This window comes from Cygnus atratus, chromosome 5 (genome assembly GCF_013377495.2).
Source record: "Cygnus atratus isolate AKBS03 ecotype Queensland, Australia chromosome 5, CAtr_DNAZoo_HiC_assembly, whole genome shotgun sequence".
NCBI classification, from domain to species: domain Eukaryota; kingdom Metazoa; phylum Chordata; class Aves; order Anseriformes; family Anatidae; genus Cygnus; species Cygnus atratus.
In genome coordinates, this window is record NC_066366.1 from 5535091 (window position 1) to 5559274 (window position 24184).

Below are 24184 nucleotides of genomic sequence, written 5' to 3' on the forward strand. Positions count from 1 at the left end.
CATGTCTTAAAAACAAAAAGTTCTCACAATCCAAAACCACTAACAGCTAACCAGCACTATGCCACATCAAATTTCACCAGCCCAGCCAAAATTGACAGAACTATCCAAAGCACAAAGCCCCTTTATAAGTTGAGATGAAGACTTTCACTTCTGTATCTAAGTCCTACCTGTAAGTGACACGGAATGATAGGAGCTTGCAGTAACTCTCTTAACTTTTACATCTTCCAGGCCTAGAGAAAAATCAGTCTTATAAAATTGGTAGAGCAGATATCATTTCATGCATAGATATAAAATACAGAGCTGTATCAAGTATAAGTAACATCATGATAATGAATTTTATAACACAAGCTTCTGCTTTTTGGTCACAGATACTGCAAGACTCAGTGTCGTTTTTCCCCATAGATTATGAACTTGTACGCCCACTCTGTTTCAGATAGTCTACTACATGCTTATAATACCAAGTGGCTTAATAACAAAAGGATGCTACATATTATTCAAAATTGTAAAGGTGTTAGAGCAGAAATACAAAGAAATGACATTCCTGGATTACCTGTCACTTCACAGGGTTCCTTTGCAGACAGGAACAGGGGGAGCATTTTTCCTTGGTTGGCACGCTTTGCCCGAGATGCCATGCCAGTGCCCCACTGCAACACCAAGCCACTCTCTTCCCAGAGTAAACACAGAAGAGATTAAGACACAATAACCACTAACAAAGTAACTTAACTCATTAATTAAAGGTACATTCACTCCATTTTCACTAGTTGGAATTATACTTTAAAAGCCTGTTGTGCCAAAACCAGATGTCACCAGGGTTATCCATATGTTTAGGATATAATCAAGCTACAAACAGTTCTAGCCTCATTGTACAGGTAACAAAAAAATGCTAATTAGATACTGAGCTGAGGCCTATATTAGGAAGTTATCAAGGACTCAGTAACAGGATTCCCTTCTCTTTGTGCTAATTCGGTTGTGCATCCAGCACAGTGAAGGAGTAAAGCCACTAGTCTTCCGCTCAGGAACTGCCAAAGACTTGACCTAGCCCTAAATCAAAATGTCTTCTAAATGCAAAGCTCAGGACAGCTTAAATCCCAATACTCATACAAGCACCAGGAATCCCACTCTTCTTCCAGGTGTCTCCTTCACACCTTCAGTCGGACTCCACTACCTGGAATCCATACTAAAGTTCATGTAAAAATAAACTGAAATAAAAGAGCATGTGCAGTTTTTTGTTGCAATGCAATCATGCCAATTGCAAGTTTTTGGTTTCTAATTATTCCATGAACAAACTCAAAGTCTCTAAGAAGAGCAAGAGAAATACTTAAAAATTACAGCCCTCCCAAGCATACACACAGGAGACAACAGAAGAAAGTCAGAGGAGCAGATTTTCAAAGGTGCATGAGCGAACTCCGAGTAGGTCTCTTCTCTCCCCTCAGTAAAAGAGCAGGTTCATTTCTGTTGTTTTTTTTTCTCCAGGTGTCTATTTCAATTACATCATTAAAATAGCCATGTTTCAGGTGCAGTATCATTTTGAAACATCTTATACAAAATTAATTATTTTGCATATCATAATTTAATGAAATCAAAAATACTATGATATTTTGATTGACCAGAAATAATTTTTCCAGGAAAAGTCTCCTTTTATGCTTTTCTTCAGAACAGGAGAAAAGAATTGAATGAGTTTTCCACCCATCACAAAAACACGTTGTTCCCAAACTTTCAGTTCTTGAAGAACAACTTTTCACCAGAGACTTCCAGGAAGATGCTTCTAGCACATTTACTGTCCACACATTATAGCATTCTTCGTTTGTTACTGAAGTGACAATACAATAACATTTACCTGTAGCAGCTAGGGCATGTCTCAGTCCTGCAGCAATATCTACCACCTTCTCTTCGAGGGACTGCTCAAATAAAAATAATAATAATAATATTTTTCACACTTTTTGCCTCTAAAACCAAAATACGACAAACACATTAGTGGAACACAATGAAACTAGTTCTCACTACTCCAGCCTGCACGTCACAATGTACATCAATGTTTTGTACTACAAACGAAGTGCATTCTGGCCAACAAAAATTAGTAGAAACATCTTTATATATATATATATATATATATATATCAAGCAAAGCAAATGGTTGTACAGCATTGTAGCAATAAATTAAAAGGCACAGTCAAAATCCGCATATAAAAAAAAAAGGAATCTTGGCAATACAAATACATTTGTTTCTTAATTTTAACTTCACATTCCTCAACAATTATACTAAAACCTCCACAGCAAATACTAGTGACCAGCAATAATAAGTTCCTTCAAGCAGCTCAGGCTTCCTAAGTCCTGTGATCACAAACAATACAGTGGATGGGCAACCTTCAGCATACATGGTGCGAATAAGATCTTGCAACAGAAGACTATACCACAGCACGTGTGCATTAAACAAGTGAGTTATGTCTGCACAAAGCACGCCAATTCTGGTGTTTCCCCAGTTCTGATTACCCTGCAAATTTATTTTTCTTCTCACAGATCTTACACTACATGAAACAGGTGGCATCAAGTCCAAGAATTGAAGAGGATACAAAACGAAAGAGAAAATATTCCAGAGTAATGAATGGTCCCTGTGGTCAGGGAGAAAACAGATTTGAATTAGCACTGTCCATGCCATCACTTTCAAGGCATCACATTGGAATTCTGTGATTCTGTGAATGATGCTCCCAGGAAATGTCAAGGATATAGAGCATCAGGTGAGGTAACCCCTAGTCACTCGCAGACTACCAGCTGTCCTCCTCTCCTGCACTAATCCCAGATCATCACAAAACTCAGAAACACAACAGAGTTTGGCATGAACCAGGAGACTGTTTCTTGTCTGAGCGTCCTTCATGCTCCGAGGTTAATCACTTGCATTACACATGAGAGTTCATTTGGATGGAAAAGAGTTTCAATAGTGTTTCTCAAATAAGGAGCTACAGTGTAAATTAGGGATTAATTAGAACTCCTGTGAGAAATTTATTTACCCTGTTAGGCTTGCAGCCAACATCAAAAAGCCCTTCTGATATTACAGAAGTCTCAGTACCTACTACTTAAAACATGTTGAAGCAAACAGTTTGAGGCTATATTTTGAACTCCTTACTCACACTGAGCAGTACCTCTCGTACAGTTACCACCATAAACTTCCACGAGTTACAGGAACAACATGAGCTACGCTGCCAGAGTCCAGCCTTTAGCACTTACAGTTGAAGGTACTGGACAACAGAGAAATTGTTATGTAGCTTTCCATCCTATTTCCTTGGGAGCTGATAATGTTTGATAAATACTGGAAGTTAAACAAGAAGTGAGTCAATGTACTTTTTGGTTCCTTTACATGCAGAAGTAAAAATAATCTTAGTCTCAAAGTATATAACTGAAGTATATACTCTCAGTTTGATTTTCCTGCAGCTACATACTTTCCCATACTGATATTATTTTGGGAATGACCAAGCTTGCTTTTACCTATAGGTTTTTAAGACCAGGAAATAATACTACAGTTCTTACTGTGGGAAAGAAATTTGTAGTCATAAATGCACCTGAAAAATAGCACATACTTAAAAAACAGAACTGCACAAGAAGCGAAAGAGCAATGTATCAGAAGAATTGACATCACTAATTTTGTTGAACTCTGACACACAGTTTATTTTTTTCAGGGTGGATTACTGCTAGTCTATTTTGTTTTACAAGGCATCACTCCAACAGTTAGGCACAAGCCTTGAACAAGGTATGCAAAGGTATGAGTAAATTCCAGGCAGCAAAACATACCTTGTCTCTTACAAACTTGAGGCAAAACTTCAGCTGAAGTCATGTCAGATGGTTTCATTAGCTTTAATGTCACTTCACATCACCTGAGCATCAGACTCATTCTGCTGATGTCATCCAAATGCATTAATGAATTGTTCTAATCACAAGTGAAACAGACAGCTTTCCATAACAAGTGGACAACTTCTTCATACAACAAGGAAAGCAGCCTTAGCTTCTCATTTCTGAGTCTATGACCATCTTTGGTCCTTTACATTTCATCAGATAGACTCCTCCAAAAACAGTTGAAGGGCCTGGCTTAAAGCCCACTGAGGTCACCAGGCCTTTAATTGCTGTAAGCAACATAACATTCAGAGTGATAAAGCACAATTCTCTTTAAATCTTTACCTCAATCTTTTGTGGAGTCAAGCATGGACCTGAAATTTGAGGAACTCCTAATTGTCCAAAAGCGTTAGACCCACAGGACAGAACTAGGCCAGTACCTGCAAAATAAAGTGTTAGAGTCTGATCAGCATATAAGCAAAGCACCGTAGCATTCCAACAGGCAAAAGTATCACAGTGAAACAACTCAAGAAAGACCTAGCATCTCCTCTTCCAAAGCTGCTGAGGACACAGGCTTCTGGTTTTACACATCATGTTTAGTAAAGTAGATACGAGGTGATACAAGAACCACGGACTAACTTAGTTTGCAATGCAAGTAGCTTAAAACTTGTGAGTGCCATGCACTGCACAAGCAATAGCAATGTGGAACTTTCAATGTGCTCTCTACATCACCATTTTTTCCCAGCTCCTACAGAGGCAGACTTACCTACTAATATGATTGTGAAATCCCAACCACAGGCAACTTCTTTTACATGAAAACCAGACAGGGCAGTGCACAAAGTGAAATGCACTACATCTTCTGTGTGATTCAGTCCCAGCTGACCTTCTTTGTTATGGCCACACACAAAGAGTTCTCCAGCACCTGGAATAATAAATAAAATCATGTCCACCTGACTGACTAAAAAGAGAAGTCTATATGCCATGAGATCCTGTGACAGACAAGGACAACTGACTGTGTCATTTTAGGCACTGCAATCACACAAAAAGAGAAAGAGCTATTCTGATGCATAAGCATCTTTGAATAAGCACAGTTATATAGAGTCAAGGGCGACAATCCATATAGTATAACAGGAACCTGTTATCAGAACTGTTTCATACCATTCACATCTCTCTGTATCCCTTCTTTAACATAACTAGCCCACAGCAGAGCCTTTCAAAGGCAGACACTATTTTCTGCTCCTTACACTAGAACTTCTCAAGACTGAATAACCTCCTACTTGACTCCTTCCCCTCCTCATCCTCAATACAGGAAAATTGACAGCCTTATACAAAAAGCTGTTATATGAAACAGGTAAAGAAACTGTCCTCACAAACCCATTAAATAACCACGGAAGATAAACAAAACAGAGGAAACTCCCCAAAATATTAACAAGCACCAGAGGAACTTGTTTTGCAACTAAAAATTTGCAGCTAAGGTCAGAAACAAAAGCCAAAGATAGGTGGCAGCACCAAATCAACAGGGAAACACTTCTTTTTTTCAGGCTCAGTCACACACTCCTTGCAAGTGCAATGTTTTTACCAGTGATAACTGCAGAATGTCCCCCTCCTCCAGTAACGCTCTTAATGTCTTCACGTTTGCAGGAAACATCTTTCAGTGACTGAGGTATCAGCACATCCTCTTTATGACCAACACCAAGTTGTCCATAGCTGTTTGCACCCTTCAAATACACACACATATGAAAAGTTAAAAAAAAAAAAAGTTAACAGAAAGAGACGCACTCAGCTCTGCTCTATGAGCAAACGAGCTCATCAGGAACATGTCACAGGTTAAACTGCAGTATTTGCTCCTGAAAAGCCCCCAGAAGGAGATCTTCAATCCTGCAGCTGTCACATAAGACCCCCAAAATTATAGACCACGACTCCTAGATCTGTTGCCATTAAGGTTGCCACTGCAACCCTACCGTTGTAAGAAATATACTGCAATAAATCATAGTAAGACTGACTGTAGGCTAATAGTAAGACAGAAAGCCTCATTATCAAAAAGGATCACCACCTGTTTAATTTAAATCCTTATGGTTCCCACTCATCACCAAGATGTTATACATGCCAATACTTTCCAGCAGTACGCCCCCAAATAAGATGAGAAAGACATGCTACCTTAGGAAAGCAGAATAAACTCTTTTAACTTAAAGTGGGCAAAATGGAAATAGACCACGTGTTTATAAAAACGAAACCAAAGTCACTAAACCAATTTAGGTGCCCAATCCCAAAAGGGCACCTTCAGCACCAAACATTTTGTACCTACAGAAGCGGTAGGCACTTGATGCAAAAGCATCCGGCTGCCCGCCTCAGCAGGCTAACAGGTGGGTGAGATTTCGGGATCTGAGCTCGAGTGGCTGATCCAGGCGCGGTCTGACAGTCGGTTTTGGAGCGTTACGACACCACAGACCCAACGTCCTTCTCAAAAGCTCTGGTTTTAGCTCACAATTTCCGAGGGATCCGCACACCGTGAGGAGCTGCAAGGAGGCAGGTGCCTGGGCAGCCCGGAGCCACACACGGCGGCCGTGGGGACGAAGCTACCCACTTTCACCCTTCCCACACCAGCGGAGCAAAACGCGAAGCAGGCGGACCCTACCCCCCGAGGCTCGGGGACGGGGACGGGGCCACCACCGCCACCTCACGGCCCCGGCCCCGCGCCACCGTCTCGCGGCGGGCCAGGGCCCGGCTACCCCCGGCCGCACCGCCCCCGGAACCCACCTACCCAGGCGAACAGCACCACGGCCATGGGGCCGCCAGCCCCACGTCCTTCCCCTCCCGTCCCGTCCCTTCCCGCCCCACGGCCACCGGGGAGGAAGAGGCGGAGCAGGGGCGGGCTCCGCCGGGGCCCCGCGTCAGCTCGAGCCGCCCCGGCGCGTTTACCTCCGCGGGCGGCTGTTGGGTAGCGCCTCACGGAGCGACCCCCACAACACCCCCCCCCCCACCCCAGTCACCTCTCACACAAATATATTATATTCTCCACGGAATGAACGCACGGGGGCAGAAGAGCCGAATCAGAGCGTAAACACACAAAATCTTAGTCAGAAGGGAGCGCTACAGTGCTAAGTAAAGGTTTATTTGCTCCTACTAATCACCAACAGGGCGTCACTATTTATTGACAGTTAAAGCCTCCACAGCCAAAGAATCACAGAATCATTTAGGTTGGAAGAGACCTCCAAGATCACCCAGTCCAACCTCTGACCTAACACTAACAAGTCCTCCACTAAACCGTATCACTAAGCTGTACAGCTAAACGCCTTTTAAAAACCTCCAGGGATGGTGACTTAACCACTTCCCTGGGCACCCCATTCCAATGCCTGAGTTAAAAATACTTAACAGTATTTAAAAATACTTAAATTGTTACTGCTCTACACATAGGCAGAAAGGTTGGGTGTGTGAAGCCAAACATAGATGTTAACCCTGTGAAAATGCATCCTCTGTTACTTTTAGCAGTACTTACACTTTTTGTTACACAGGTGCAAATAAAGACAAAATTGCTGTTTTTTTCCAAAGTATTTGAAATCAGGTACTAATTTAGAAGATGTAAGATTTTCTACTCAATGAATACATAATTCAGGCAAAGTCTTGTAGTAACACAGATCTATATTTCAACAACATAATAATCCAATCATTTTTTTAAATGCAGCTGAGTATTAACTGTTATCACAGAAGCAGACAGTACATCCTCCCTCACTGCTCAAAGACTGGTTCTTCTTCAGGAAGAAGAAGCGTCTAAAGTCTATTTGAAAGTGTGACATAAACTGACAGTGTTGCAGACCACAATTCTATATGTCCAAAATATTCTTTAAAAAAAAAAAAAAAAGTAGATTAATAAAGTCACAGGAAAATTAAATCAAGTCTAGATAAACAGTGAATGTGTTTGGAAAGATAGGGCCAGTGATTGCTTATGGAGCAGATGCAGCCTACCAGAAGACATATGAAACAGTCATTATCAAGCACAGAGGTTCTCGAAAGTCCTTTCCAATTCCCAAAAGACTTGGACCAACATCTCCAGTGCATTTGCAATTTCAGTCAATTTTCCCAGTGACATCCACAGTTGCAAACTGTTGCTTTTCTGTTAAGATCTACATATGAAGAATCAGTGCCTAGCACGATACAAAATACACCCTACACACCACAGATCTTCCATTCAAATGTATCATTCCCTGTACATATATATTCATTTCATAGACAGGGTGGCAGAAACAGCAGGCAGTGCAGCTCTGTACAGCTACACAGGATGCTTGAAACTACTGTAGGACACTGATTCCTATCAAATATTTGGATCTTTTCATTTGCTTGATGGTGAATACAGGTGTTCAGGCCTAGCAAAGAAGAAACTAAATCCATCTTTGTGCAGCTTGCAAAGTCAATGACGTGACTGAGCTGTCAATGGGATGTTTATTCTTATAAAAAAAACCATGAACTTTGGCCATAACTAAGAACTTAAACACCAGAGTTTAAAATGAGAGCCATTTTAGAACTGGGCTTCACTTGGTCCTGTGAAGCCATTTTGAATATTGCATTGTAATTTGGAAATGGTTTTAGGCATTGCGATAAGTCACTACGTGATGGTTTGCTATAATCTTGGCTAAATTTATTCAGTGAGGAAAAAGGCAAATGATATTTCCTTAGTGTCTTCCCTCAGGTGCAATACCAGGGACAGAAACAAAAATCCTGACTCTGAGCTGACAGCAAATCTCTTGAAATAAGCAGAATTAGGATTTCATGCAACAGCTCTGTATCTCTGCCTTCTACTAGAAAGATGCTAATCAGTACAGTTGCAATTCTTTAGAGGAAAAAATGATCTCTTTGAAAACAGAGATTTGACCCCTCCATTTTAGCATGATGAGCTTCCAGCTATTTGTGTCCTGATGCCTGGATCGTTATCAGTCAAGTTTTAAACTTAATAGCACAGGCATAGAAACACTGATTACTGTAACTTCCATGCTATAAAGTCTACAGTACTGTAAAATTAGCAGCATAGACTACTAGAGTCAGACAGACATTTCCCTGTACCAAATTATTCTATGACTGCCTCATAAGCCACCCTCTGAAGCATCTGCTCCCAGCCCTGATCCACAGACCACAGCTGTGGTCCAGTCTGGTGATTTCTTTAGTCCTCTGCTAGCTTCTGAAAAGGAATTCTAGGACTTTTTTATCCAGGGAGGATAGAGGTGGAGGAAATACATTCTGTAAGTGACTTTAAACAGAGAAACAGATAAAGTGATTATCCTTATGGGCCATTCACTCTTCCATTTGTAAAGGAAAGTTCTGCATACAGCACATTACACGCCTAGAAAGAAATCAATGGGGAAAAGAAAAGAGTTGTTGAGCACACCACACTGATGATGGGAATGTTAAACTTCCAGTTGTTTGCCCATCTTGCTGAGGGCATCGCTGACAACGTCCAGCTCATGACGTAGCTCATTCACCACGCTGGCAATGCTCTTGGTGTCTTTCAGGATCTGCACACTTTGAATATATGGATTGTACTTCATGCCAAATGGGTGCTTGATAGTTTTTGCAAACTCTCTGTTCAAGTAAAAAAAGGTAGGGAGTTTAAACAAAAGACAAATGCATCCTCTGTGTGCAATCAGTATCAATAACCACTTTCCTAAACCACTTTCGTGGTAATTATAATTACTACATAGTTCATCATCTCTTCCATCCAGTACATGGGAGACCAAGCAAATATTAAATTCAGCTTTCCAGCCCCAGGAAAGGTAAGTATAAAACTGTGCTAAGAATGAAAAGATTTGATGCTGCTGCTGAGAGATGCATGAAGTCAAACCTGCTTCTACAAAACAGGGAAGAAAAACTGTACCTCATCTCTTCTTTTGCTTCTTCAAAACTTTCAGAAATAAAGTAAACCTCCTGGAAAGTCATAATGAGACATTCTTGCTTGCAGGTGACCTTTGGATCAAAAGGCTTGACTTTGGCACTGCCAGAGAGCGAGTGCCGGGTAACGTAATGCGTTATCATGTCAGAGGAACATCACCACCAAAAGAATCCATAAGGAAGAAGACAAGAAGCAAAAAGCAAATAAAAAAAAAGATGACGTGAGGCCATATTTAGCGCATTGCTTCTTAAAACATGTCTGCGGATGTACAGTGGTTTAAGCTTAACGAACTGAATAACTCTGAAGGGTTATATTCCACCAGTAAGGATCAAGAATGGGGTTCTTCAAACACAAGACTGCTTTATAAACAAGAGCAATATTTTCAGAATCTGGTTAAACCAGCAGAGTCTTATTCTTACAATAGGTTACTTGGAACCTAAGGTTAAGAAATACCAGTCATACGATGCTTTCTGAGAACAACACAGGAGCTGCTCAGCATGCACCCAAAAGGACACTGCCCTGTAATTAATGCCACACTGAATTCACCTAAAATTCATCCCTACAGTAGGTACTGAGGAGTTGGTTGTGTTTTGTTTTGTTTTAAAGTATTTTTAGAATTATACCTCATAAAAAAATGGCAGAACAGCAGAACAGTGACAATAATAATCATACCTCATAAAAAATGGCAGAACAGTGACAATAATAATCAGATATGAGCAAAGAAAAGAGGGAAATAAGCAGTGGTTATTCTTACCTTGAGCTCACTAAATGAAGAGAGCAAGCCAGCCCCATAAACTCTTAGCTGTCCCTCTTGCATGCACAAGCCAAACTCTACAGTGAAGAAGTAGCACTGAAGCAGAGAAGAGAGTAAAATAATTCAGCCTTCTGCAAAGATGCTGTGGTGAACTAGATGGGGGCATTTCTATTTGCAGTTGGTGTCAACCAGTTTCAAATGGCATACAGTCATCACTTGGTTATCACTCTCAGATATCGAAAGAAGAAGGAACCTGAATGGAAGGGTGAAGAACCACAGGACTGCACATTTCTAATAAGCAAGTCTGGTAATATAGTTCACGCAGATAGGCTGGAAGCTGTTAATCCCAGTAGGATCATGGAGATTTAAATCTGTTTTGAGAAATATTGTCATGACATGACAGGTTCAGCATAAAAGAAACACTGGACAGAGAGGACCTTGGTGAACGACAGCCCGTTACAGTTTGTTCCTCATTTGCTCAGTGTTTTTAAAAAAATAACATTTAGTTTGCTGGATTTCACGATTCCTGCAGGTATATGGCAAGGAGTGGTATTTTCTTAGATGGTTTAATTCTGCTCCCAATGAAGATAGCAAAAATTTTACCACTAGCTACAAATGGCAAGGGAAAGGGGGTGGTCCTTTCATAAGTTGCATCAATTATTTTTCATGTAAAATTTTCATCTCATAATATTTTGGCCAAAGCATCTAGAAACTGTTATCTGGAAGTAAGATTAATTTACATTATTTGAATTTATTGGCTAAAAAATATCTAATGCTAGTGCTCAACACGGGTAATGAAAAGATCATATTGTTTCAATTCATTTGATGCATTAAAGATACAGATTACATTTAAAATCGTTGAACCATGTTCCTGGAAGTAAAAAAGATATTTATCAGACAAATCAGACTATAGAATTTCAAGCTGGAAGAATTGAGCTACCCCCAGAAATGGCATCCTTATCTGATAGCCAAGTGAAGAAAAATACGGCTCACATCTTCCTTAATTTATTTTATTATTATTATTTTTTTTTCCTAGCACGGAAACTTGCTATATGCTCTAAAAACTGAAAACCTGTGAAACAGGTCTATCAGCTGGCATGGCTAATGTTGACATGACTCTCCAAATTAATTAGACAGAGTGGGATCAGCTGAGTAAAGCACTAAGCTTTACAGAGGATCACTGGGAACTGAAACACTCACTGTTGCCAGTTTTTGGACAGCCTCATCTGATGCCCCAAGTGATGCAAGACCAATTTCCTGGGAGAACTGAGCAAAACTGGGTTCAGCCAAAAGAGGGACGTGGCCTAGGAGCTCATGGCAGGTATCACTGGAAAACAGAAAAACAAGAAACCTCATCATCTTTCTTCATTGTAGAGTGAAAAAGCAACACCTTTAAACAGATACAATATCTCATGTGAAACTTTAATAACTAAAAGAGAAGTATCAAATCAAGTTCAGCTGAAAGCAACTAAGCAGGTCATACCAGCTCTACAAAAGTATATAAACTCAGATTTTTTAGATGAAGATGTCTAAAATTAAGATCCAAGCTGCACATGTATAAGGCAACTTTGCCTACAATGTCACCACTAGGAGTTCTCCAATAATGTGCTGTAATTTTGAAAATCCCATGCTTCTGAAGGTGGCACTTGAGCATGCCAAAACATCATTACATTCAGCATGAAGACCGAGTCTTCGGCACTTTTAAAAATAAGTTTTCTTGCTGGCATTCTTGAACAGCTTGTAAGTAGCTTGGCTTCATGCTGCCAGATTAAAAAATGCACGTCTCATTGTACCCCAAGATTAAATGACTCACAGCTCTGGTGTGTAGAGAGGGTCCTAGCTGTGTCTGACATACTGAGTGCAGTGAAAAACTCTGAATGCTAATCCCACCAAGAAGTCCCTGGGTGACAGATACCCAGCAACAGGACGGATGGTGAAACCTGTCCGCTCTAAAAAGGAACAGAGAAATTGTACGTAAGTTTAATGTAGAACTTCATAATATTCTCATCCCTGCTGTAACTGGGGTAAATGCCACAGTGCTACTTTGGCTCAAGAGCATGTGGGAAAATTAGGCCTGACTAGAAAATCAGACCTAAACTCAAGAATAGCCAATGTGTAACAAAAATGTCCCTACCCCTGTATAGGATTTATTAAGATTTTATGCCTACAGCCAACACAATACAATTAGGTATTGCTTTAACCAATCCTGAGTCTCTTTATAGTTGGCATTTGCAGCCAGATGTCACTGTTTTTGCATATCCAGGACACAATGCATTAAAATCCGGTTGGCAGGAAGACCATAATTAAAACAAACAAATATTTCACTTTTGGGTTTCCCAGCCAAAACCAGGACACCAAGGATCATTTTTGGTGCCCACATAACAGCAGTGTGATTTGCAGTGGACTTTAATTCCTTTTTTGTTTAAGAAAATTAATACATTACCTTTCAGGAAGCAGGACACATCTTCCAGCTGGGGAATATTGTCCTCCCTGTACCCACAGTATTTGGTGAGCAAGGGCAAGTTTTCAAGGTACTCTCTGCAGGCATGAGTTGGGTAAAGCTTGTTAAGCTCTCAGTATACAGTCCCCCAGGTCTTGATCTCCTCCTCTGTGAATTCAATCTTGGGAATTGGGTCACCACTAAAAGGAGAAGAGGAGAAAAGGACATGCCTTGATAAAAGGCTTATAAGGATGATTCATTTCCTTACTATTATTATTTAACATTCATATGGCTGTGACACTTGGTCAGGTTTAAGACTTCACTACACTGCAAAATACACAGTGATGTCTGGTCTTCACCCTGGAGAGCTTTTAGGCTAAGGGCCTTGCTCTCTTTTCCACCTAAATCAGCTGATAGGATTCTTTACATTGACCTAACTGGGGTCTGAAAGCTTTGGTCTTGTAAACAGTTTCTTCGGTGTTTTATCACCAGGAATAACATTTAAAATAATGGCAAAACCTTTAGTTTCGGGAGCTGAGAATGCATCCTTTTCCCTGTAGTATTTCCCCTACCTGTATACAATTCCTTTCCATTATCTTTTCAATTTTTAGGAAAATGTAATTCCCTAAATTAGCAACACAATGTGTGGAAGCAGCTAAATATATGTTAGGTAAAAATCAGGCTTCTATGCAGAGGAGACAAGTGTCTGTCTGAACACAGTAATTGTAGTCCATCTCTCCTAATTAGCCCTTAGGATCTTGATTAAAGTAGATTATGTCAAAGCTGTGATCTAAAGCCTGCTAAAAGCAACTCGAGTGTCATACATTGCTTCTGCTGCCAGCTAGGTAACCAGCACAGCAGGTGCTTTCCCAAGGGAAACTTGACAACACACCAACAGTAACTGCCTGTGTGCTGGTGGCCAGCTGCATTAATGCACAGTGCAGCAGAGCTCTAGACACCCCGTGTTTCTAGGTCATTCCCAGTTGAGGAACTTGCCATCTAAATTCACACGTGCAACAGCAACAAGAAAATCATGTTCAGAAAAAAATTATAGCACTGGGCTATGAAACTCTTGCAGCTTTAAGAGCTCCCTCCCCGAGGCAGCATCTCTAAAGAAAGAAGCTCTTTGAATTTCATTTTGCAGACAACTTCTTATCTGTGCATCACATGCACAATTTTAAACCAGGAAATAAAACTCAAGTAGTAACATTTGCCTAGAGAGTTTACACTTAGTGGTCAATGGGCTCTATAATGACTTTTGCCTCCCCTCCCTCTTCATCACAAAGGAGACCCATCTGCCCTGAGGGAGGATGTATGTTCTGGCACAGGCAGCTGTTCAATGTGTTGCCCAGCCCCTTTTTTTGCTGCATCCACTTCCAGAGAAGCAGGGAGCAAAGCTAGGGCCTGAATGAACCACGGTGCAGGAAGTCCACGCTGCCACCACTGCCCGTCCAAGGATCAGTGCTGCCACGGATGCCACAATGGCTGCACAGCTGCGAGCTGATCCTCAGATTGATCAGAGACCCAAGAAGCTGTGAAATGGCCTAGATCCACCTTTTAATGTGCCTTCATTTCACCCCTCCAGCCCCGATTCCTGAGCCAAGTCTATCTCAGTGAGATCAGAGCCCAGGTGAGCTCCTGCTAGTCCACTCCACTATTATTTCAAAGCACCCGGGAGGCTTAGTCTGGAATAAGTTGAATTTACTGTTTGTAGTTCGCAGCCAGGTCTGCAAAATACTTTCGTCTCTTGCGATAGACATTGTCTTTGAAACCCTGGGGGAAGGTGAGGAGGGAAGAAAAAGAAAAATTAAATGAGCTTTCAGGCTGTACTGTGGGAGTGTGGCCATGGGGGTCGACAAGCCCCATGGTTGGTGATAACATTGGACTCGTAACGATGAGGCCATGAGGAGTGTAAAGAGTTTAGAGGGAGCCAAGAAGGGTGATTCAGGAGACGCCTTGCTGTCTCGGGTTGCTTGTTCTCCAGCTGTTAAGGCATGGAAGTTGCTGGGTGTTTGCTGCTGCCGGGCAGAGTTGTGGACCAATGAATAGTGAGTGGGAAAGTACTGCTGTGGGGCGACTGGTATAAGAAGGGAGCCTGTCCTCAGAAAAGGAGTTGAAGTTCTGTCATCAATAAAGTAGTAGCAGTTACTGATCCTAAAAGAACCCTAGTGTCCGTGTGGTCTTTACGCCACACCGCACTAAATAAATAAATTTAAAACAAGACATTTGACATTTCTTCAATAGGAAATATAAAAGTATACTGTGTAAGAATGAGGGGACAGGACAGGAACTGTCCTCTGAAACTTTTTTTACAGTAAAATAAGCGAATACACCGATTCAAAGCAAAGATTAGAGGTTTTATGCATGCACAATATATATTCAATAGACAAAAATTCATTTTAATCATATCACTATTTACACAAAATTGATTACTTGCTTGATTACTCTAAATTACAGAACAAATTGGCCATTTGTACAGTGCAAGTACTAATTTGTTTGCTCCACTTATAGTAAGGAAGAAAGAAAGAGGAGGAACCAAGCCTGTCTAGCTACAGCTTTTTTTTCTTTTTTTTTTTTCTTTTAGTATTTTTATGCGACCACTCAGGGCCCAGACCCAAAGTCCTCACATGAGTAAGCCTTGCAGAAAGGCATGGGAGCTAAACCCAGTGACAGCCTTTCCTGTACTAGAAAAAGAAGCAAACCCCCCATGAGAAGGTGTTCAGACCCACAGAGGCACTGTTGAGGGGAAGGAAAGGGAGGAGGAAAAGCTGCATTTTTTAAAAGCAAGTTCCACAAGGTACTTTCCACTAAGGATTGGGCACAGGGGGAGGAAGATACTTACTGGATGGTCAGCATCCAAATCAGACCCATACATCAGCACTCGGTTTGCACACTTATCCAAATCTGAGATCTTCTTTGGAAACCAGGGAACATTCTCCATGTCTAGGGAATGCATGGAATCCACAAAGTTATTAATAACACCGAGCGTGCTGAGGGAGGAAATGCAACTTTCAAGTATGGCTATGGCAGTTACAAGCGAAATCTATAAATTAAAAGGGTCATGAATAGGACAAGGGAGTCCACTGCCTATCTGGCACCAGCCTACAGCTCACACTTCCTCCTCTGTCACTGCCAGTCTGCCTACAGAGCACAGCGGACTCCAAATCTTCCAGGGGAGGAAACAGTTAACACAGGGTTGCTACTACTATTAATGTTAGAGTAGCATCTAGAGGCTCCGGCTGAGCAAGGCCTCCTTGTGCACAGTGCTACGCCAGCCTTCTAGGGCACAAAGCAGGCAAAGGAGTCAAGAATCCATTTGCTTGTGGTCCTTGGGCAGAGCAGGAGTAGGCTGGATTCCTCCCATCCTGCTTTACTGACCCTGGGCAAGAAACAGTTCTCTGTGCTTATGTGTCCCAGAAACATCAGGCTTTGCTGAGGGGTTTGCTGGGGAAGAGGAAGAGAAGGAGGCGATTTTAGCCCTGCAGCCTTAGAGATGCATAATTAGTTTTACCCCTGTTTTTTTCTTTCTTTTTTTTTTTTTTTCCCTAAAGCTAAAGAGTTTTTACAAAGCTCTTGCCAGAGCTGTTAACACACTACAACAACCAAAGGACTTCTTTCTCTCCCTATGCTCTTTAGTTTTCTTAAAAAGGACAGGGGAAGTATTTAGACTGAGATTCCCCCTAATTAGGGCTAGAGTAAGCAATTTTTATCCGGAAGACACCATATCTCACCCCTCCCTGCCTACCAGCCTGTGCCAAGTGCAGTGACTGAGAAATACATGGGACTGACTTTGTGCTGCCCTGAATTTTAAGCATCTCTTGAACTAGGAGCAAAGGTAAAAAGCATCCCAAGAGTGAAAGGCACCTTTTCTTTCACACCGACTAAGTAACCATTTATGATGAAAAGTGGTTAAAAAAGAAGTTTTTAAGTCAGGAGCTACACGAGGAAATTGCAAAAACCATCTCCCACTCTCTCCAGAACCTGAACTGAACTGATGCCTGTCAGTATGACAGCTCTGTCACCGCGGTGCGCAGGCCACAGCCCAGCCCTGCATTCAGACTTTACCTTTCCATTGGTCTCTGCTGGTGCAAGGACTCCCACTTACAGCCATTGTGCTGTGCTGGGAAGGGATGGGAGCACAGAAAAACAAGCAGCCAGTATTTCTAGAGGACACCAGCCAAGGCAGCCCCCGCTCGCATCAACCGCTCTACGTTCACTGACAGCACAGAAGCACAAACCTGATAGCTACCCATGGAAAACACTGTATGAATGCAGATGTGGACACCTTAAACAAACTTCAAACACGTTGAGAAGTGCAATAATGTCTTTCTTTGTGCACATTTGCCAGAACTGCCCTTAATGCTTACCATCTTCCTGCACATTGAAATGTTCTGTTGGGTTCATAGAGACAATGTTGACATGGGATTTGAGGAGCTGGAAGATCTCCTTCAGTTGTTCCCTGTTACTGTCACAGTCAACAAAGATCTCAAACTCGGAATTTCGTCTCTTGGATTTCCGTGACTCGATGTGCACCAGATTTACATGCTTCTCCTGTTTTGTAAGAAGCAATGTTTTCAAACAGATTGACTAAAAACTAAAAGTTGTTATTCCAAAAAAATATTCTGTTGCCACAAAATATTTGCCAGCTATGTGAATTTATTTTAGTTATTTGGATCTCCTGATGGCAGTTTGCTTATTGGTGGTAGTCCAATTCTTTCACATCACGGGCAAACACAAAGCAAAATAGTCAAGTTCATAAATAAGGCTGCTGATAAGAGAAGTACCTGAGTGTTTGTTAACGTCAGCCTGTTGGCCCAATTAGTATAACAGCGGCATATTTTGCATTCAAAGTGAGGTGGAAAACGGTAACAAAGGAGAAAGCTTTGTACTTGCTAATGATATGAGTAAGTACAGCTCAGAAAGCGATTCAGCAGGCTTTGATCCACTCAGAAAATAGGAAGAGAGCTCTTCAGGCACTTCTGACAGCACAGCCTTACCATGAGCGTGCTCCAGTGTCATCTACTATGTTCATATTCATCTAGGATGTTTACCTGACATTAAATTTGTTGAAAGTAAGAAACAGGAAGACTGTAATCAATATTTTTCACACATCTTAAGCACAGGAAGGCCAAGGAAAGTCAAGAACTGACTCTAAGGTCCAACCAACCAGAAGACATTGTTCAAGCAGGTTTTTGTATTCTCTTCACCTCCTTGCTGAAAACAACCAACCTTTCTGAAACTGAGTGTGGCCAGATTTTTCTTTCCTTACCATTTTTTGGTTTTAATGGTCCATTCATGTTTCAAAGTGAAATGAGCTTGAAGGTCTGTCCTCAGCCTAGGCATTTTAGACCCCTCCCCATCCTCTGCAATGCTCCTGTTCACACAGCAGAACAAACTATGGAGGGCAGCTTCTGTCTGAACACTAACACTGACCACTGGTCAGCATGAACAAAGTAAATTAAATCACAGTTACCTTCTGCATTAAGGATGAAAACCAGCAACGTAAAACCATCAATTCACTGTAGGGACTTCAAACACACTGGCAATTGTAAAACGTTCAGCCTCAGAGCTGTAAACCAGATCATTTCCAAGATTAGCACAAGCTCTTCATCATGCTGTGTTCTCATGATGGCTACTTTTTCCATCTCAGTTTCTTTTATCTTATTAGATTTTAGCTCCCATTAGAGTTAGGACAATTTTGCAATGGGTCAAAATTAATTAGTTTGCATCAAAGAAAGGCTCTTTGAAAATGTACCACTAATGAGCTTCATCTGTCTGATTAGAGAGTCTTGCTTTTGGTAACACTTGGCGCAAAATTTTGCTTCAGAGAAATACAACATGATAAGAATATTCAAGGATAAAAGCATTAGCTAAACGGCAACCAGAATAATGGATAAAAGATTAGGGTAGTAAACTGTGAGCAGGCATGTAATTGTGAGCATTGACAAGATGATGCCAGTGTAGACCAGAACAGGCTAAAGAAGGTTTAACAAAGATATGTTTGTGCAAACAGAGCTTGGTGAAATTCAAGTGAACTGACGAACACTAAATCTCTCTGCTATTCACATTACCTTTAGGAATTAAATGGAAGAGAGCTAGGGATGAGCAAAAAGAGCACTAATTTTCAGAGTGAAAAGATGGGGAAAAAAAAGTTTGTTTTAGATGAGTCAAACTAGTTTTTAATATCTGGCAAGTTCCCTGGGAAAGCATTTGCTTTTTTTTAAATCTACTTTTTAGTCAAGAACAAATTGTGCTTAATCATCTTTGCTTTCAACTCAATGGGAGAATTGCTCCAGAGGACAAAAGGCATTAGATAGATTTGGTATTTCTTGCCTTTATTGAGCTTTTTCACCCCACCTACTTTCTCTTACCCCATTAATACAGACAAATAAGAAGGTACAGTCTAGAATGAATTTCTAGAAGGCCCGCATTTGGGCAAGGCTGTGTTTTTACGTGGCACTCTCCATCTGTGGCCAGACACAGAAACTACTCTAAATATGTGATTATGCTCTCAAAAAACAGACAGGCAGATAGCTGACCAGTACAACTGAACAGGCTGTCACTCCTGGCTGGCAGGAAAACACTGAATCCCAATGGGCTGCTGGACCATGTCACAAGACACTGAGAGGTTACACAGCTTATGGTGGTTAAATAGAAAAAGCCTTTGGAGTAGCAAAGAACTGAATTCAAACCCTTTTATCTCTTTCCTCTGCTTTGTCAAAGCTCCAGATCAAACATTGCCACATTTTGTCAAAATGATCTTGACCTGTAACTGGCAACACCAAAGTCTTGACAGTTTTATCCTTTTGCCAACCTAACGTAGAGATTTACATTCAAAGAACGCATTTCAAACACCCTTTTAACCTCCTCCTCTGATCCCATTAACATGCTGCACCTGTGCGTAATGTTGCTCCTGCCAGCCTCCTGCCACAAGTCAAAAAAACATAAAAATAGATTGTACTTGTTGTTCATAAGCTTGCTGTTGTCTCTCAGAAGCAGCAAAAGGGACCAGAGCATTTGTGGGAAGGAAAAAGCTTTGTTTAATGTAACTACATTTACTTCTTTTAAGTCTGAGTAAACTCAGGAATCAGCAGAACAACTCGTTAGTTCAATCATGAAAGCAGTTCTTTTCCCTGGAAGGGCACCCGCATCACGCCATGTCGCATTCAGCAGGCCCTTCCAAAAAGTGCTCTCAAACTTCACACCATGGACCAGGAGGAAATAAAATGAGTCTGCTACACACAGTGTGCTGCAGTATTAAGTGCTCTTCTAATGCAGAAGCTGACAACTGTGGTGTAGCCCTGTGGTTATTTTCCAACACAATTGTTCAGTCTGTTGCTTTGGGTGAGAACGTCAACATTTTCACTCTTAACTGAGTTTCATTAACCACGACCATCTGCTCTTGCAGAAAACCCACATCTGGACCAGAGAGGTGGTGGTACCTACAACACAGCAACTGGCACATGCTTAGGTCTAGCAAAAGCCCAAGTCACAGCACCAAGACTGTCGGAATTTAAGAAGCATTTGGACTGTGCTCTTAGTCATACGGTCTGAATTTTTGGGTAGACCTGTGTGGAGCCAGGATTTGGACTCGATGATCCTTATGGGTCCCTTCCAACTTGGTATATTCTATGATTCTATGATTCTATACGCAGGACTGTTTTTGCTGACAGACACTGCAGAATATATTCTGGGTTCAGTGTGTCTTGTTTTGCCTAACATGTCATTTCTATGTCTCTATGTCCTCAGGTTGAAGTTGAACCTACTTATACGCCTGAGATGCCTATTGGGATGATGTTTCTTCTCCACTTGCTCCTGTCATGTTACACTTTGTCTCAAGGCTGGATACCAGGTACAAACCATTCAAGCTCATCTTTAGCACTGCAGCCAAGTTAATGTATCTCGACCTTGCTCAAGTTTATGTTTCTGTCGTTTATTTCTTCATTATCTCTAATTCAGGGACGTTTGCGTCAGCGCAAAGCCACCTGCGAATTCCTTTCCCACAATTCCCCCTTTTTCATTTTCAACCAATCAAACGCTTTCTATAGATTTTTCTAAGAACCACAGACATTGCAATAAGCAAGCAACAGAGTGAAAATCACAAGCAGAATTACGATTGTAAAGTAGCGTGCCTACTAGAATCTACATCAGTCAACAAGCCACTAAGTGCTAGGGACGTTGCTTCGCAGCGATGCTGCGTCTCACTCTCACAGCACAACCACACAATCATGCAAAGAGGCCTCTTGCACTTCTCATTTATACTACAAGAAACTATCACTTAAAATAATTTGTCCGTGGCTTCAGGAGGTCCTTGTCTACTCCCACAGTGAGCTGCTGAGAGTGGAGACCCCTCCAAGGAAAATGCTGGGGGTGCACCTAGGGGCGTCTGCTCCACAGTCGATCCCACAGCCGAGCAGAGCGGCTCCTGGCGCAAGGAATGATGCTATTATAGTTTTGTATAATTACACCAAAGAGACGCATTGTGATAAGGAGTGAGTGTGGCATTGACGATTTGTTTCATGGTTTGGTTTTTGCCCGTGTAATTGAACCTTACACATGCTGTTGCTGTTACACTTCCCAGGATATCTAATTCCTGTGGCTCTAGGGGTGCTTGCAGTAAGTAAACAGTCCAGTCTTTGCTATCTGCCAGGACCCCACCAAACATGTCGTGAATGGGTCATTAGCACTAGCCAGGGACAGGCACATCGCTTGTCCTGTCATGTTGGCGAGGGTGACCCAGATGTTGTGGTGTGGTTGGATGGAGACTCAGGGCTGACAATAACCTATGACAGCGGCGATTGTGGGGAGGAGGCGAACCATGGCCTTACCCCCCTCACTGGTACCCATCTTGGTCCGTGACCTGTGGAGACACGAGCATACCCTCGACCCCAAGTTATTAGAGGATGGGGTCCCTCCCAAAGACCTGTATTTAAATTTTTTACCATCACTAAGGCCTGCTCTGACTGTGGCACCTCCAGCAGCGCGGAATTCGTACTTTTGTAATGTTTTACTATGGGCGGTACTTCTTCGTGAAGAAAGGATAATGATAGGTGAATCATTATGTAAAGCGCCTTTCCCAACCTGTTCTGTGGTGTTTCCTGGGTGTCTCCCCCTTTTTGTTTATTTAGCAGTGTTTTCAAGGTGCGATGTGTGCGCTTAACAATGGCTTGACCCGTGAGGGAATGAGGAATGCCTGTGGTGTGTCGGATACCCCAAGTTCGAAAAAAGGTTTGAAGGGAGTGACTACCATAGGCGGGGCGATTGTCGGTTTTTATTTCCTTTGGGATGCCTAGTGCTGCGAAAGCGACACGAAGTGAGACTGGACATGGCAGCTAGTTTAACCTGCCCAAAACACCTTGGGGAACCTGGTTGACCCGAATCTTGCTGCTCCCCTGACAGCATCCACAGCCTTCGGTACTACTGCTCGGAAAAGAATCAATTGAGCAATTCTAGTTCCTGTTGGTATTGACAATGGTGGAGACGGTGTCCAAGCCATAGCTTGGATTTGTCCAGTATAGTCGGCACCAATTATCCCCGGCAAAACAAACAATCCGGTCAAAGTTGTACTTGATCGTCCTAGCAGCAATGCACTACAGCCATTCCCAACTGGTCCTTTGACGTTCAACGGAATTTTAGGAACGTGAGCACCCCACAAGGTGGCGTCTGTCACTGTGGAGACATCCACTCCGGCACTCCCTCTGGTTCTGGCTGAGAGGGTGTCCACGGCGGTAACCGTGTCAGCGGGGCTGCAGGTGGCGCTGGACCCTGCGTTAGCATCACGTTTGGAGCCCTCCCTTGTGGGAGGTTCCTCCTTTGACCGGGAGGCGGGGGTGCTTGTGGCGTCGCTCCTCCTCCCGTTTCCCCGCCGAGGCGGCAGAGGCTGCCTTTCCGCGCTGTACTGGGAGCGGCACTGGCTCGCCCAGGGGCGTCCCCTACCACACCCGGGACACAAAACGGGCGGGACTGGGGGCGAGCTGCCTCCCCGCCCCCGCCAGGGGAATGCGGAGACTTCCGGCTGGGGTCTCCACAGCGATAGCATTTTTTCCGAGCCTTGGGGTCCTGACTGATGGTAGTGCTGTTGCAAAAGCAGACGCCAGAGATTCGGTATGGTGTTCCACAGAGCCCACTCGGTTACACGCCTCTATCATGTGAACTATTGTTGCATTCACGGGCAGAGCCTGTAGCACCTTTTTACAGTCGGTACTTGCGTTTTCTACCACTAGCCTTTGTAGCAAGGCGTCTCTTCCTTCCCGATTGTCAACCTGCTTATCTAGCGCATCGCAAAGCCGGTCAATAAACTGCATGTATGGTTCAGACGCCCCTGGCTTCCCGGTCTCTGGAATCCTTAACATTGCCCGGAGGGCTAGGGTCGTGGTCAGCTGGAGGATGCCTGGATCTAGACGCGCCTGAAGGCATGGATCTGCCATCGGGTCTGTATCCATCAGTTGAGGTATACCGGCTCCAAAAAGCGGATCCCCCGGCTGTCTGTCTAAATTTTGGAGCGCTGCATGTTCACGCAAATCTCTCCATTTCTGTTCCCATAATATTTTTTGTGTCGGAGTTAATATCATCGCCGCCATTTGTCGTATGTCAAAGGGGGTTAAAAGCTGTCCCGTCATGACATTCTCCAGCAGGGACTGCGTATACAGGACTGATAACCTGTAAGTAGTTACCGTCTTACACAGTTCTTTAATAAGGTCCCACTGGAAGGGGTTCCAGTCATTTTGCCCACGATCCCGAACTTGAACTGGAAAAGCGAGCTGTACGCCCCCCCACCTCCTTTATTGCTTCTCTCTGAAGTTGTTTCCAACGATCTCGGGGCTCAAAGGGACCCCCCACGGGTGGCACCGCTGGTCCTGTGGGCAGCGGCAACACCAGCGTTGATGGCCGCTGAGACACTGTCTCCGCCTCTGTTCCCAAGTCTGTCAGGTTTATTCCTCTGGTGGTACCCATTCACTGCTTTTTATTTCACCCACCTGCGTAGCCTGAGCGGCTGCTGTTGGTTCCCCTTTTTCCACTTGCCATGACCTCAACATCTCAGTTATTAAGTGCCAGGTCGTTGCCACCTCAGCAGCTGTTGCACCTCCTCGCGAGACAGTGTCTCTCATAGTTGTCCCAGCATTTTCCCAAGTTTTCACATCAAACGCCGCCAAAGCTGTTATCAGGGCCCCATTCTTTCGTAAGAACTTTACCAATCATTTCACTTTATGCGGGTCATATTTCACTCCTCTTTTTACCAGGAGTTGATTCAATAGCTTAGCTATCGCCTCCTCCTCAGCCGATAGATTAGC

General features: G+C 42.7%; 2 protein-coding genes across 2 annotated transcripts in view; both read right to left on the reverse strand.

Annotated features, from left to right (window-relative positions):
- Positions 1-6280, reverse strand: part of SERGEF (secretion regulating guanine nucleotide exchange factor) — a 153352-nt gene extending 147072 nt beyond the window's left edge. The window contains 7 exon segments of the mRNA XM_050711013.1: positions 168-230; positions 551-664; positions 1838-1901; positions 4167-4261; positions 4588-4743; positions 5401-5539; positions 6127-6280. Coding sequence (XP_050566970.1) covers positions 168-230; positions 551-664; positions 1838-1901; positions 4167-4261; positions 4588-4743; positions 5401-5539; positions 6127-6156 — 661 coding nt within the window. The 5' untranslated portion in view covers positions 6157-6280.
- A 2937-nt stretch (positions 6281-9217) lies between these two features.
- On the reverse strand, positions 9218-23473 carry TPH1 (tryptophan hydroxylase 1). The gene is given in 10 exon segments (XM_050710807.1): positions 9218-9392; positions 9685-9819; positions 10455-10549; positions 11654-11780; positions 12267-12402; positions 12897-13093; positions 14599-14666; positions 15736-15836; positions 17261-17444; positions 22835-23473. Coding segments are annotated over 10 exon segments (1857 nt in total).
- Positions 23474-24184: the final 711 nt, after the last annotated feature.